At 45.1% G+C, this 17017-nt stretch overlaps 1 protein-coding gene across 3 annotated transcripts in view; it reads right to left on the reverse strand.

Annotated features, from left to right (window-relative positions):
- Positions 1 to 17017, reverse strand: part of AGAP1 (ArfGAP with GTPase domain, ankyrin repeat and PH domain 1) — a 617334-nt gene that overhangs the window by 72605 nt on the left and 527712 nt on the right. For all 3 annotated transcript variants that reach the window (XM_058299852.2, XM_058299856.2, XM_058299853.2), the window contains 2 exons: positions 8080 to 8234; positions 4851 to 4941 (listed from right to left, as the gene is read on the reverse strand). In XM_058299852.2, coding sequence (XP_058155835.1) covers positions 4851 to 4941; positions 8080 to 8234 — 246 coding nt within the window. The remainder of the gene's footprint in view (positions 1 to 4850; positions 4942 to 8079; positions 8235 to 17017) is intronic.

A 17017-nucleotide genomic window follows, 5' to 3' on the forward strand; every position in this document is an offset into this window, starting at 1 on the left:
TCTGTTACTGGAAGGAAAGCTGCAGAATGCAATAGGACTGTACAGCATAGTGCGCCCTCTTATAGATGACGACTGTGGTCAATAGGAGAAATACAAGAATGTCCTTCCGTGAAATATACGTTAATATCATGATATATACATGAAATATACGTTAATATACGTTAATATCGTAAGATATGAATAATAGGGAGGTATCTGCCCAGAGGAATTGACAGCAGGGACATGAATACATACATGCACACCCGTGGTCATAGCGGCACTATTCACTATTGCCAAAGTTGGAAGCAACCCAAGTGTCCATCAACAGGTGAATGGATAAACAAATAGTGGTACGTACATACCATGGAGCGTGACTCAGCTGTAAGAAGGAATGATGTATTGACACACAGGACCCCACGGATGAATCTTGAAGACCTTATGCTGAGGGAAGCAAGCCAGTCACTAAAGGACAAGAATTGCATGACCTCACTGATATGACCTAAGCGTACTGAGCAGACTCACAGAGTTAGAGTCTGGAAGCTAGGTTATCAGGAGACAGAAAGGGGAAGAGTATGGAGAGCCAATGCTCTATATGGGCAAAACCCACGATGAGGTGGAAGGGTTTGGCAGTAGATGGGGATGAGAGTGGACAGGGATGTGAGTAGGGCAACGGTGCTGGAATGTGAGGATGAGCAGGGTGGAGAGGGGGTTGGGATGGATTATCCATGGAACTGGGGGTAGGATTAGAGGAAGGAATAGGTGAGCTCTTGGGATTTGTAGGTCTGTGGTTGAAACTACAACGGTGGGAATGTTCTTTTGGCAAATATAGCAGGGAAAGGTTATTGGTGCAGAGCGTAGGGGGTGGGGTCAGAGGGAGAGGGTGCCCCTGGGCTTCTACGGAATATGAAAATGTTCGTCTTGTCATATTGTATTATCTCAGTGGATGGAGACCCACACAATAAACAAGAAAATATCAAACTCCCATCCTGTGGAGTCCTACTATGTTCTCAATTAGAGGGGCAAGAATCCCTCAAGAACATAGGCAGTGCCTAATAAAAGAAAGCAAACCAATATCACAAGCCCTCAATATTAATGCATGTAACTATTCTTAAAAAACTGAAACTTAGTGGTTACCATAGGTTCCGAGGGGAGGAGGAGGAAGAATGATTGGAACACAGGGTATTTTTAGGGCAGTGGAATTGTTCTACATGATCTTACAACGACGGATACAGGCCATTACACATTTTGTCAAAACTGAAAAAAGTATACGTAAATCATAATGTAATTCATTGCCCATGGTTAGCAGCAATGCTTTAACATTTGTTCATCAATTGTAACAAACTCATGTAAGATGTAAGAAATGTGAGGAGAGGGGTGGTGTATATGGGAATCCCCTATATTTTCCATGTCTTTCTGAAACCTAAAGCTTCTTTGAAAATAAAGTGAAAAAAATAAGATACTGAGGGAATATACAGAAAATAATAAATCTTATGGTGATGAAAGACACAATATAAAAATTTTTATTTCATTTTTTACTATTTTTCTTTCTTTCTTGGGCTTTGTTTTCAGGGAGGTTGGAATTGCAAAAGGGTCCAACTGTGGCAGGGGAGGATCACTGGCGGGGGTGCCAGTGGTGGGGGAATGTGTGGGGAGGGGTCCACCTGGGGCATGCCTCTATGGAATATGAATGTGTTCATGTGGTCATGGGGTGTTGTCCTGGTGAGTGGAGACCCACACAGTAATAAAAAAATATTGAATTCCCATCCTGGGGAATCCTGCTGCAATCTCTTAATAGAGTGGCAAGAATCCCTAGAGTACATGGGCAATAGCTAGTGAAGGAGAACAGACAAATATGCCAGGCCCTTGATACTGACGCTTGTACTTACGAATCTTGTTCTTGTGAAATCAAAATTTAGCCTAGTATCATATATTGCCTACAGTTACCTCCTGAGGATCTTCTTGTTGCTCAAATGTGGCTTCTCTCTCAGCCGAACTCAGCATTCTCCCTGGTGTGCAACATGACTGCTGGGGATGAGCCTCCCTGGCATGAGGGATTATTACCAAACTACAACTAGCAATGTGTTTGGGAAAAGACCTTGACCAAAAGGGGGAAATATTAAACACAAATGAGTTTTTATGGCTATGAGATTTCAAAGTGAGTTGGGAGGTCATTTCAGAGATTTTGCTTATGCATGTCTCAGGAGGATCTCACTAACTGGCACAGTAACCGTGCCTCAAGCAGGGGTGCTTCTGAGGGTTCTAGAGACATCTATACACAATAGGCAGGGCAGACAACCTCGAGAATTTGGCACCTTGGAATATATGATAACGTATCTCCCAACGTATCAGATTTAGACTCATTTATAATTTTCCTACACATGGCTCTTATGCCCCTTTTATTGAAACTATAATTAGCACTAAACCCATTAAATATAAGTCCCGGAGACTAAAATTTTCTGGCTGTTCATGTTGGTTGAGCACTGAATCTCAGCAGAGTTGCAGCCCATACCTACTCTCCAGTTCATTGGACTCACCCAGGACAACTAACAAAAACGATGATGATGGATAATGCCCATCTCAAAAAAAGGAAGTATCTACAACTGCAAGCAAGACCGTTCCATCCATCTGGCCTGTGGCATCTAAGCCCCCTCTCAATCAGAAGCAGAGTGGACATCACCATTCCCAAATCCTCAAGATTGAGGACTGAACAAACATAAGGAGGGAATGCAGCTATGGACTAAAGTAGACTTATTATTATTCTAGTAATGGAAGAGCTTGTAACACTGATACAAAGACAGTGGTCACCAAAGGTTCTGAGGAGAGGGAGTGAGGAACAGGTGTCACATGAGGCATTTTTGGGACACTGGAATTGTTCTGTATGACACTGCCATGACAGATACAGGCCATTATATGTTTTGTCAAAACCTATAAAACTGTGCAGTACCAAGTGTAAATTCTCATGTAAACTACATTCCATGATTAGGAGCAATGCTTCAATATGTGTTTATCAATTGTAACAGAAGTACCACGCTAAAGAAAGATGTTGTTGATGGGGAAAGTGTGGGGAATATGGGAATCCCTATATTTATGATATAATCTAAAGCTTTTTGACCTCCATGTTCCCTGGTCTTAACCGATGCCTCTGGCTCTCAGTGCAATTCAAAACCGGGAAACCTTAAGCCGCACAATTGTCTCTTTTAAGGGAATCTTTAGATGTCCTGTGGACACAACTGCAGATGTTTCCCATCTTGGATGTTCTAATAGTTATCAGACTTTGTGCTTTTAAAAGATCTTACTTTAAAAAAGTTTTAAAAAAATCAAAACACACTTCAAATCACTACTTTTCTCTTCCAATTTCATTTCATTATGCATTTTAACAGTGAAATTTAGAAACTCAAATAACGACAATAAGATACTTTAAGATAAAGTCTCTCAAGATACTTGAAGAAACCACTTTCCTCGCCTGGGAGGAGAGACTCTGGAAAAGGGGGACCTGGACTTGCCAACTTCCCCTTTCCTGTCCCCGCCCAGGAGTGTCCCTCAGAAACGGCTCCTGTCTGCCTTTTGTCTGAAACCGCCCTGGACAAGGGCCTAGTTTCCCTGCATTAGGCTGAAATTCAGCCCAGTCTCTGCCTCCCTGTTCCATCTTTTTGAAATAGTACGACCAGGTCAGTCGCCCCAAGGAACAGCTCAGCTCCCGTCTTTCTCTGCCATAAAACATCTAATGCTTTCCCTTGGCTTAAAAAAGAAGGCTTTACAATCATCACCCTCCCTTGACTTTACCAGCTTTCCAACTCGAGCCGCTTCTGTCTTCCCAAATGCACCCAGAGACACTGCATCTCCACGTCCTGTGATTCGATTCACTCCGGCTGGCCCCTCTGCCCACAAAGGTGCCGTCACTTCCCCGCCATCTGCCCCAGTCCCACCCGTGTTCCAGAGCCTTGTGAATGCCTACCGCTGGACGCCAGGCGCCTCCCCAAGGCCCTCCCGCGGCCTGGTTCCCGGTCACTGGGTCCGCACGTGGCCCACGACTCTTCAGCTTCCGGAACAGCCAGAACCACGCCTGCCTATCCCTGGAGCCCCAGCCAGAGCCCAGCCGGGTGCCAGGGCTCTTTATGTTGTTTGAACTGGACTTCCTTCTCTTAAAAACCCTACTTTAGGGTCTTCTCAAAGTTTCTCCTGTGCACAAACCTGGTGGCTGGGATGTAAATATATAAAAGTCAAGCACCTGCCCTCAAGAACATGAACAACAAAAAGACTCTCTAAGAGCAAAAACTATCAGACAACAGAAAGCACAAAGTCAAACTGGGTTACTCCAGGGCACGGAGCAGAGCAGCAGTTACCAATTCCACTAGTTCAGTCAAATTCTTCAATGTGTAGTAAATGTTAAGATTACAAAAAATGCAAAAACACACACACAAAAACAGATACCATTTGATGGCAATACCCAAAAGATATGATTTTGAATTAAAAAACAAATCTCCGGGTAGGAATGATCAATTCCATGCTATTTTTATGGAAAAAGCAAATCACTGGTCAACGATGAAGCAAAAGGCCACTTCCTGGACATGGCGCAGGGCTGTGGCTTGCAGGTGCCTCTGGCTGCCATGCTGCTGATGGCTGCTCACCTTTAGCCCCAGGCACAGGTAAGAGTCTGTGGTCAGAAGCATCAGAGAAATAGGGCGTTGCGGCCAGCAAGGCTCTAGTGTGTGGTGTTAAAATCCAAACAAAAACATTACAATTCCTTTGAAGCTGTGAAAATCACGTATTAAAAAGTCTGTGCCAAATTCGGGCTCGCTGCTTCTGGGCTCAGTCCCAGAAGCCCCTCTCCCCCTCCTCAGGGTCCAGTCCCACGTGCCGGCACCACTTACTCTGGGTCTCGCAGTCCACACAGTGAGAATTCCCTCTGATGTTCCGTATCGACTGCAGGGCCATGGCTTCGCTCTGGCTCGTCAGCCGGGACTGGGCACACAGGAAGACACACACAGGTGAGGTGAGGGGTCCTTGAGAGACAGTCACAGGTCCACCCACCATGTCAGGGGAGAGGAAACCCAGGGTTAGGGAGATTTTCTAACACTGACTCCCATTTCAAGTCTTTAGGAAGAGGCTAGCTGACGGGGAACTCACCACCACACCAGGGAGAGCATTTCATGCTAAGATCTAACTGATGAGACAGACTTGACCAGAAACCAGGAGACGGGGAGTTCTGGATTGTTTGTGAATGACTTGAGACCCGAGGCCCCCGTCCCTTGGAGACGGTAACTGGCTAATGCATTTTTCTGCCATGTATCTACTTGGAATGAAGACTGAAGAATGAGAAAGAAACCTGCTCACAAGCGCAGAGTCAGGAATTGATCAGTGTGGTAAAACCTGTCTCGGGGCTCCTGATGGGAAAGCCCAGGCCACACCACATACCATCCCCTGGAAGTTCACTTTTCCTTCTAAGAGGACCTTAGTTGCTATGGCAACAAACTCCTGCTATATCTCCAGAACAAGTGTTTCTACCAACTGCCATGAGGGCAGAGAGAAATGGGAGCATCATGGGAGAAATTTATTCTGAAAATGTACACTTTATTGTCCTCCTTAAAAATGATTAAAGTGTTTATTGCAATAAATTTATAAATTCAGTGGGGGAAGAAGAACATAAAAAATTTAAAAGTATAATGTGGCCATCCATAGTTAAACATTATTAAAGTTTTGATATATATTTTTCTAATCTTTTTTTTCCTAAGCCCATCTATACACATATATGCACTTTTAAAAGGACAGTATAATTAATATATACTGTTTTGGAATCTGCTTTTTAAATCTGATCATGTATCACCTTTTCTCAATGCCATCACGCATTCTCTTCTGTTATCATTTTAAACAGCTGCAGCATATTCCACTGATGACAACCTATTTGTCAATTTCTCTTTGATGGACATTTATGTTGCTTCCAATTTTTCTCAACAACAAAAAAAGTGCTATAAAGAACATGCTTATTGCTAAATCTTTGCCTGCATTCAGGATTAATTATAAAGGACCAATTCACAGAAGAAGAGATGCTAGGTAGAGGTTATGTGCCATGCCCAAGTCTTTGGATGAATGCATTTAATATCATGCAAGTATAAATTGTTAAAATGAATTCCAGAAGACACTCCTAATAAGCCTGAATTTTCATTTAAGTGTTCTGCATAAATTGAACCACCCTGTGTCAAACTGTTTTGTGTGAAACAATGTACTGCTTACTACATGATAAATTACAATTTATTACTTAGTATAGCCCAATTAACTAATGAAATACTGTTTTTTCAAAATCGCTTTTGTTAGATACCTAAGTATTTAATGTATGTTTAAGAATTTATATCTGCACCTGGAACGCATGTGTGTGCACACACATTCAGGAATCTGTCTCTCTCCATATATCTGTATAATTTCTATGATATATATGTCTCGTCCTGCTGTTAACTCCGAATTATCCAATTATCCACAGCAGCTAGAATACCTTATGACTCATTCTAAGTCTGTATTTCTTCCCTCAAGCTACTCCTGGATGCTGTTTCCATCCTCCCCACCTGTGCTCGCATTCGGCAAGGGGAACAGGTGAGAGGCTGCCTTCTTCCAGCTGCTCTGGCGTCCCCAAGGAAGGCACCTGCCCTGGCGTCCCCAAGGAAGGCACCTGCCCAAGTGCTGACATCGGAGAAAAGGGTGGCATTTTAAGGCTGAATTTGCACTAGTCCAAGAGGTGTTGCTGCCACTTTTCATAAAGTGGAGAGAGCTTGGAAGATTCTGGCGAGGGTGTGAACTGGGAAAGGCAGGGGCGGTTCTGGATGTCCCTGAATCAGGTGAAGAGGGCACAGATTTGGAGTCAGACTTGAGTACGGAAAATCACTGCAGACACAGGTCTGCCTTACTTCCGCTCGGAAACTAAATTCCAGCGCTTTGGGGCTCCCACGTGTCCTCCCCCCGATGTGGAGGCCTGGAAGCACCCAGGCGTTGTTTCAGCAGCCGCGGAGAGGACGTGACGCAGCAAAGTCAAGGACTCGGAAATACAGGCAGTGGTTCTCCCCATCTTGGGTGTAAAACATCCTTAAAAATCAGGAGCAAATTACATGATAATAATAATCCCCATGGTCTGGTTGACCCCAGCTAAAGAGGTAATAAAAGAAGGCACTCTCTCCTTCTGAAAGGCTGACTTCCTCCCAATGGCAAAGCTGAACGTAAATCACTGGTGGACGTTTCTTCAAATGGTTACCAATGCACCTGGAGCTGGAGGACAAGGCCCTCTCCCCTGGTTTCTAGTTGATAATTGTTTAAAAAACAAAAGGCTTTCTGAGAGTCTAAAGTATTCCAGCAAAGGAGCTGGAGTTAAAAACATCCAAGCATTAGAGATAAAGAAATTGACGGAATTCTTGATTCTTCAAATGGGGGAAAATGCTATTTATTTAAGGACTATCAGGGGGCAATAGCCTAGAAAATGGAGGGTAAAGTCTATTCTTCTGGCTAAACAACTGCAAAAGCATCATTCCTAATTACTGAATTAAAAGCATGCTAGGCTTTATTGGCAGAGTTTAGAAAAAGAAGTTTTATCTTCCCCAAACTCCCCTCACACTTGGATACCTGTATCTACTCTTCATTTAAGTTCCTAACAAGAATTGGTTTTCTAACCTGATGTAAGAGAGCTTGGGGACATTTATGAGAACAGAACAGTGCAACTTCTAAGGGTGTATCTTTTTTCCTGAGTGCATTCTGCCTAAAACAAAAATAAAGATAGACTTCTAAGCCACAGCAGTGCAAAGGCTTCTGTCATTTATAATTGAAGGGCAATTCTATGCCTGGGATGTGTTCAGAGGGTAAAGATTTAACCCTGGATATTCTACAATGTGAACACTGTCAAGCTAGGACACTCATGGAGGACACACGATGTGCTTAGACACCAAGTATTTGCTAATCTGTTATTTTGCTTTTGGTTCAGAAAGAACAACTGGTCTTGGCGTTGTGTGCGTTGTCTGATCCTTCCCCTCCCTTGGGGTCTTTACTTCCCAAGGTGGCCCTTGGTTTGGGGGCAGCCTGCCGAGGGTCTCACCTGCCGAGGGTCTCACCTGCCGAGGGTCTCACCTTGTTTTTGCTGCTCTCGCATGACTGCAAGCTGGCCAGGATCTGGCTCTCGATGGCTTGGACCCACGCGTCCCTCTCTTCATACGTGGTGGCTTCAAAGTGCCACGTCTGGCCGGTGAGGGACACAATGATAAACTCAAAGTTTTCTTCTTGCTCTGAAACAGAGAGGTGGGGTGAAGCTTAGCCCCAGTGAGGCCGTGGCCCCCCGCCTTCCCCCAGCACCAAGGCATTAGGGCTCCGTGGCGTGGGCTGTGCCGGCCGCCCTTGAGGCCGGGCCACCCGGGCAGCGGGTCCGAGCCCACGCCCCTCCGAACACTCGCGGCTGGGCTCCCGAAGGCGGCAGGCTTGGCTGGATTTCAACCAACGCTCAGGGGAAAGGAAAAAGGAAAAGCAGCGTGAGCTGTCTCTGTGCCAGGCACAGACGAGTGACTTAGCTGAAAAAACGTACTGCTAACCACGGGTACCTGCGGGGCGGAAAGAAAATCAGTGGCGTGAATTTCGGGGTGCAGCCGTCACTTCCTTAGGCGCGTCTGCGTGCAGACAGCCACGGAGAAGAGGCGTGTGTGAAGGCGTCTGTCCTGCTCCGGCAGGGGTCCTGCCCGAGAGGGAAAGCACTTTAGACCCCATCGTCTTCACACGGGGAGACGGCGCGGGATTCCAGGTGAGGAGACAGGTACCCAAAGGCGTCCACCGAGACGCCAGGCTGCTGTGGGGCCAGAGGCCTGCAACGGGGACAGCAGCCCCCGCGTTCACGACCCGCCACGACGTCGGCGAGCTCCCCGCCTTCTCTGGGGCTCCATTCCTCACCCACACAATGGGAAGAGGTCCCTCCCTCACGGCTGCCGAGGCGTTAAGTGAAAGGCACTGACCTGGGCCGACACAGGGCCCGGCCCACAGGCGACGCGGGCGTGTGCCCCCAGTCCCAGCCCCACCTGGCCTCAGCCCCAGAAACCGAGGGGAGGCACCCGAGACGGCGCGCGCCACCCCCGAGAGGTCTGGATTGGCGCTCTTAGACCCGACGGGTCCCTGGTGAGCAGATGGCAGCGTGTCACAGCCAGCTGCCCGGCTCTTCTTCATCGCCCCCGGTCTTCCTCACTGAAGTGACAGCAACCTCCAGCCCCCCCTTCCCCATTCCCTCGTGAGGCCCAGCGCCCCCTCTGTGGCTGACAGGGGCCACCCCGGGGCCACGGCAGGGTGCTGACGTCGTCGCCGCAAGGCCAGGTTTGAGGAGCTGCTTCACCGAATGGCCACGGAGGATCCCAGAAAGGGGGCGAGGCCACGTCGCAGCAGACCTTTGCCCAACACTGGTGTCGCCTTCTATGTAGAACGAGCACCGTTCCGCTCGTAGAACTTGACCTCCTGACGAGCCGGACCCAACCTGTAGAGCTGGTTTTGAACGGCACCCACATGTAGGGCAGGTGGGTGCATCCATTTGCAAAACGTCTGGCGAAGGGCTTCTCCTCTCCAGGCGTTGAGGGGTGCTTCTCTGACAGGAGGCCTGTGGCTTCCGCCAGCTCCCCAAGGGTCTGTGACTCCCCTGGGGTTCTAAGCTTCTGCACCTGGGGCTCCTTCTGGGGCTCCGGCAACACCATGACGCAGGTGCTGCAGGAAGGTCAGTCCCGGGCTCTGAGGGCCTGGGTGCTGACTGGTGCCCCTGACCTGTGGGGAAAGGTGCCGAACTTGGCTTCGCTTAGCACTGACTCAGGAAGGCTCTGGAAGGGGCTCAATGGGGATGAGCTGTGGGCAGAGGGGTAGCTGGCTCCAAGCCAGAGGCTGCCAACTCCCCGGCAGGGCTGCGAGCACCCCTATGCTCTCAGTCCCCGGGCCCTGGGTTCTGGGTCTTCTGATCCACGTGGGGCCTGCGTTCTGGGATGAGAGCTCAGAAAGTGAGGGAGGCATCAGCAGTTTCACTCGAACCCACCAGGCTCCTGACTTTATGAGAATACACGACCCCTGTGCTGATGCAGGGGCAGCACATCCACCCGACATCAGGCTTTTTCACCTTAAAAATGAGCTGTGACTTTCTGGTAGGTTCCTCCACGGCTGACCCGCACTCCCGCCTTGCTGCTGAGACACGCCAGTGGTGGGATTTAAAAGGTCCACGTTTTGGACCCATGGGCTTTTATACCCCTAATCCCAGTCGTCACAACTCTTTCAGCACCAGTTCTTGCAAGACAGTGCACCAATTCATGTATTTTATGCAAGACTGTCCTAGCGAAGGATTAGAAAAGGCAGGAAAGAGCTACTTTGTTCACAGGCAGACCCTGAGGAAAACTTGGCAATGCAAGGGTGGAGCAGGACATTGATCATCAGGAGCTCTACTCAACAGGCTTGTGCTTTTGAAAGTCCGTGAAATTCACATGCACGTAAAAAGGTCCCTCTGATTAGGATTTATTGGATCTTCTGGGGAAAAATGACAACCGTTAGTCTCCCACAACTGCTCTGCTACCAAGCTTCCCTGCTCACGTGTCCAGCCAGAATCATGAGCAACATGCGCTGGAACTGAAGGGTAAGGAAAGCTGAACCTGCAGGTGCAAAGGGCTGCACCTGTGCCAGGTTCCCTGGATGGAAAGATGGACAGGGACTCCACAGGCACAAGATTCTCCCACAGAACCATCTACAGATGGAACAGTCCAGCTGGGGGCTCCTCGTTCTGGAGGGTGTAACACCCTGGTTGTGCTGTCCTTTCTGAGACTAGAGGGACCTCAGCCCCTCAAAGGTGCCTGGTGAGGCCCTTCCAGCTGAGTCCACGGCTGGGATGGAAGACGGGCCTTGGGCAACTCGGCCTGCAGCGGCTGCCTGAAGTCCAAGTGGAAGAGTCCAAAGCTGGGTCTGGGCTCCTGGAGACGGATTAGCAATGCCCGCCCCTGCTTAGGAAGGGTGCGGGCGCTTCCCAGCCACGGCTGCCCAACCCCGGGAGAGTTTTCTTTCCAGCTCTCCAGTCGCCCTTCTTTCTCTCCTCCTCCGGCCTCCCCTCCACATGGCCTCCCCTCCACGTGGCCTCCACTGAGGGCACCTTCAAGCTTGGTTCAGGGTGCTTCCCACATCCTTATCCCCTTCCTATGACATCATTAATTTCCATAGTGTCGACAGTCACTTCCAACATGCATGGACAATTCTTGAACCTGTACCTCCAATCCAAAAATCTCATCGTTCTTGGCTCTTTAAATGCATAAGACACTGCTTGAAAATTGTGTCCTTGCTTCAGGTTTACCGTGTATAAAGCAGATTGCTATGACCTTCAAACACTCCTCTTTGGGGGTGTCTCCATTTCGGGTGGTGGTGACATCCCTCTTTCTAGCGCTAAACCTTGAAATCACCTGGATCCCACTCTCTCCCTCTCCACATGGCCATCTAACTGGCCCAGGCAGTACCTCCAGATGTGTGCCTTCTCTCCACTTCCACTTCCACTTCCAGAACTTGCCTGGCAGTCTCCCTAGCTCTGGGTCAGCCCTAAAACACCCCCCAGGGTTTACTAACTCCATGGCACTAGCGCCTCCCTCATCACGCTCTGCATCGCCCCACCACGCACGGGCGAGGTCAGCCTCGCCTCCAGCCCGCTGCCCGCTCACCCTCCGTACACCGTGTGCCCCCGGCTGGGGAATGAGGCCTGCGCTGAGTGTGCTATGCACTCTTAGTCCGTTTTGCTCTTTGGCCTCCGGGTGAGGCCCAGCCCAGGGTCCCTGCCACGCCGAGCCTGCAGGCAGCTGCAGGAGTCTGTGGGGTGCAGGCTGAGAACATACAAGCCCTCCCCATGCACTGGCCACAAAGAGGAGCAAAATTTGTTGTTGCTATAAAGCCAGGAAGCTCTCAAATAGGTGTGGGGCAGGATGGAAAATATGAAGCAGCCAGTTTACGTGGACTCCAACTTGGCAGACTCTCCTAGTTTGAACATGAAAAAACAATCAAAATAAACTAGAATAATTTGAGCCCTGTGTAAAACCGTAAGCACACATTACTACTCATTGAGGAAAAATACAAATGACAAAAAAGAGCGACAGAGGTGTTTGCTCTACAAACGGTAGCTCTAGTAGGTAGGGGGTAGCGGCTCACTTGGATTCTTCATTTCTGTTACTGAGTGTATTCAGACCCGCCCACCCGGCAGTACAGGAGACAAGATACGTGGAACGGCCTTCCCTACAAAACAGCTGGATCCTGCATAAAACATACTCTGTCAAACTGATGGGATTTCAGTAAGGCATCATCTTCAAGGTTCCCCTCCTCCCCCAGCAAAAAAAAAAAATTAAATAAATACAACTGCATGCGTTGAAACCAGGACTGTGGACATGAAGAGCTAAACTCCTGCAAAAATGAGGACTACCTCCAGGGGCAAACGTGGTTAGCGGCAGCACAGACGACGTCACGGTAAGGTGGAGAGGTAAATCTAAGAGGCCTGCGTCCAGCATCCTGGAAGGAAAGGGCTGAGCGGCCCCTGTCTGCAGAACCTCCTTGCTCCTGGCATCTTCTCTGAAGCTAAGAATCCCACGGACAGTGATCTTACATGAACTCAAAACAAAAGCAAAGGCCATCCAGCACAAAGGAAACGAGACAAGAGGTTTAGAGTCAAAGGATGAGAGATCCGGAACGCAAAATAACAATGTGTGAGATGTCTGAGGAAATAAAAGACGCAATCCCCCTAAATAGTAAAACCAGAGGAAACCATCAAAAGTGACCAGACGGATTGGGAAAAAGAAGGTAGATCCTTTGGAAATATAAATTATAATTGTTAACGAGCAAAAGAAAACAAAAACCTCAATGGATGAGAGCTGAGGAGAGAACTGTTGACGTGGAAGATTCATCTGGAGAAACTGGCTGGCACACACAGAACAGGAGGACAAGGCAGGGAGACACTGAGAGAGAGATGGAGAGAGATGGAGAAAATGGAGAGAGGCACAACATGCATTAATTGCCAGACAGAACAGCTAGAATTCTGCAGACTGTTAAAAAAAAATGGAGTCAAAGACAGAGGAAGCACAGTATTTAACAAGAAGCATTACAACAGAGGCAACTACACCATAGGTTTATGAAACTGTGGAAAATCAAAGATGAAAAAAAGATCTTAGGTACAGCCTGCAAGAACAGAGAGATGGCTCTTAAATCAAAATGGCAAAATAGAGGAATGATATTTTCTAAGTCCTAAGAGAAAATAACATCAGTTTAGCAATGGGAATCCAGAAGAACTCTCTTTTAAGACGTTTTCTCCTACAAAAAACCTGAAAGACCTTATTCCCCATTAACCATTAAATCCATTAAAGGGATTACTAAAAGATATAGCTCAGGAAGATCCTGGAAGGAGGGCTTGAGATGAAAGGGTTGGTGACCAAATGGACAGAAAAACATGTGAATGAATTAAGCAAAAGTTGTATTAAATACTTTTTAAAAAAATACTACTTCTAATAAAAGTGTCTTATTTGGGGAAGAAACAAATAATGGACCTTGTCTTGTTTCACAGGGGAGCTGAGAACTACCATGTGGTCCCATGGTTAGGAGCCCCGTTCCCACACGGGAGGTCCCAGGTTTGGGTCCTGGGGCCTCCTGAAAAAACAGAAGGAAACAACAAGCAAAACAAAAAAACCCACTCAGGGAAGCCGATGTGGGCCTGGCTTCATACATATGAGGTCCTGGGTTCAGTCCCTGGTACCTCAAAAAAAAAAAAAAATTTAACTTAGGATTTTGGTAAATTAGGTATGTGTAGTAAAATGCCAGTTCACCTCTAGAAGAAAAGAAGCAGAGTATATAACTTCCCAAGCAAGCAAGAGGCAGAATATTCTAATAAGGAAAATAAATACGATTAAAAATTCTTATCAAACCAGGAATAGAAGGGAACACAGGGCATCTATCAAAACAAAACAAAACAAAACCCCACTATGGGTAATAGAACGAATATGAGAACATTCTCTCATGCTATATAACAAGTGTATAATACTAATAATACAGGGTACTAATAATCGAGTGGGATAGGGGAAAAATATACCACATACAAGTTATAGGCTATAGTTAGTAACATTTTGACTATGTTTTTTCACAATTTGTATCAAATGTTTCACAACAGTGTAAGCTGTTGGTGTGGGGTATGTATGTATGGGAACCTTATATGATGATACGCATGTTTGTTTTGCAATTTCACAATGATTACTACATACTTATTGTTTATGTATGTTCATGTATGGATTACACACTTCAATAAAATAAAAATAAATACTAATATTCTTAATGGGAAAATGTTTAGAAGCATCCTTTAATTTTTTTTTTTAAATTAGAGAAGTTGTAGGTTAACAGGAAAATCATGCAGAAAATCCATTCCCTCATACCCCACCCCTGTACACATGCAGTTTTCCCTATTATTAACAAATTAGTATGGCCCCTTTGTAATACTTGATGAAAACAATAATATAATTATACTATTAACTTAAATTATTAAATTATTGACTAAAACAATATTAATATAATTATACTATTAACTTAATAATTACAACATTAAACTATATAATTATACTATTAAGTTAAATTATAGTCCATAATTTACATTAGGGTTTGCTGTTTGTGTTGTACAGTCCTATAGAATTTACAAATTTTTATCCTAGTAACACAGATGCAACCTCAAATTTCTTTCTAACGACATTCAAATACACAACTCAGTGGTATCAAGCACATGAACAGCACTGTGCTACCATCACACCACCCATTACTAAAACTTTTCTATCACCCCAAACAACAAACCTGTACCAAGTAAGCATTTACTTTCCATGCCCTCCATCTAACTTAGACCTCAGTAATCTGCATTCTAGTTTCTGCCTCTTACGAATTTCCTTATTTTAATTATGAATTAGAATATGAAAAATCAGTGAGATCATAATTGTTTGTCCTTCTGTGCCTGGTTTATTTCATTCCATACAATGCCTTCAAGGTTCATCCATGCTGTTGTATGTATCAGAACATTATTCTGTTTTACGGCTGAATAATATTCTACTGTATAAATACAGCACATTTTGTTTATCCATTCATTGGTTGATGATGGACACTTGGGGTGCTTCCATCTTCTGGCAATTGTGAATAATGCTGCCATGAACATCAGCGTGCAAATATATCTGTTCTTGTCCCTGCTTTCAATTCCTTTGAAAGAAGCAGGATTGTTGGATCTTATGGTAATTCTATATTTAACTTTCTGAGGAATGGCCAAACTTTTCCACAGCAGTGGCACCATTTTACATTCCCACCAATAATGAATGAGGGTTCCTATTTTTCCACATCCTCTCCAACACTAATTATCTTCTGTTTGTTTTTTCCCCACTCCTAGTCATTCTAGTAGGCATGAAACAGTATCTCACTATGATTTTGATTTGCATTTCTCCAAGGACTAATGATGTTGAACACCTTTTTATATGCTTCTTTGGAGAAATGTCTAATTGAGTTTTTTGCATTTAAAAAAATTGTCCCTTTTTTGTTGCTAAGTTGTAGGATTTCTTTATATAGTCTGGATATTAAAGCATTATTTGATATGTGGTTCTCAAATATTTTCTCTTTTTGTAGGTTTTCTTTACTCTTATGATAATGTCCTTCAATGCCAAAGCTTTTAATTTTGATGAAGTCCCATATCATTTTTTCTTTCATTGCAAACTCTAAGAAACTACTGCCAAGGTCCTGAAGGTGTTTCCCTTTGTTTCCTTATAAAAGTTTTATAATTTTCATACTTATACTTAGGCCTTTGACCCATTTTGAATTAATTTTTGATTATAGTGTGAATTAGGGGTTCATGTTCATTCCTTTGCAGACCAGTATCCAGTTTTCCAGCACCATTTGTTGAAGAGACTACTTTTCCCCCATTGGTAGACTTGGCATACTTATTAAAAATAAATTGGCAGTATGGTTTATTTCTGAACTTCCAATTCCATTCCATTGGTCTATACGTCTGTCTTTCTGCCAGTACCATGAATTTTTTGATTACTGTAACTTTATAATAAGTTTTCATTTCTTTATTTTTTAAATTGTGGAAACAAATATGCCATGTAAATTTTCCCACCCCAACTCCTTCCTCCCAAGCGTACCACTGAGTGGGATCAATCATAGTCACAAAGTGGCAGTACCTCACCACCATCTGTCACTAGAACTTTCCCTTCACGCCAAGAAGAAACCCCACACTCCATTTTGCATTAAATTATTGTCCCTGCCCCACCCATGGCAACCTGTATTCTACTTTCTGTCTCTGAATTTGCATGCTTTCTGATATTTTCCTTGTGGTTACCAGGGAATTAAATATAACCTCTTAAATCTATAATGATCTTATACGCTTGGATACCAATTTAACAACTTCAATAGCATACATTAATTATATTCCTATACTCCTCCATCCCTCCACTTTTATGTAATGCGAGTCACAAGTTACAATATTTATACTTTATGAGTCTAAAGCCATTGATTTGTTACATTTTATGTATTTACCTTTTAGATCCCTTTGGAAGTAAAATGTAGAGTTACAAATAAAAAATACAATACTCCTGGTATTTATATTTACCCATGCCATTATCTTCGCTGGAAATCCTTCTTTTTTCAAGTGGCTTCAATCATCTACTGTTACCTTTAGCAGAACTCCCTTTAGCACTTTTTCTGTAGGGCCAGTTTAGTGGTGACAAAGTCCCTCAGCTATTGTTTATGGAGGAATGTCTTAATTCCTCCCTCATTTTTGAAAGACAGTTTCACCAGACACTGAATACACACTTGGCAATTTTTAACTTTCAGAACTTTAAATGTCTTCCCACTGCCTTCTTGCCTCCATGGTTTCTGAAAAGAAATCAGCACTTAATCTTATCAAGCATCCCAATAAGTAGCTTTCAAAATTCTCTCTTTATCTTTGGCAGATTATAACAAGGTGCAATGTGGGCCTATTCGGGTTCATCTGGTTTAGAGTTTTGTTGCATATCTGGGATGCTTGCACTCATGT

The sequence above is a fragment of the Dasypus novemcinctus genome, chromosome 7 (assembly GCF_030445035.2).
Source record: "Dasypus novemcinctus isolate mDasNov1 chromosome 7, mDasNov1.1.hap2, whole genome shotgun sequence".
Classification (NCBI taxonomy): domain Eukaryota; kingdom Metazoa; phylum Chordata; class Mammalia; order Cingulata; family Dasypodidae; genus Dasypus; species Dasypus novemcinctus.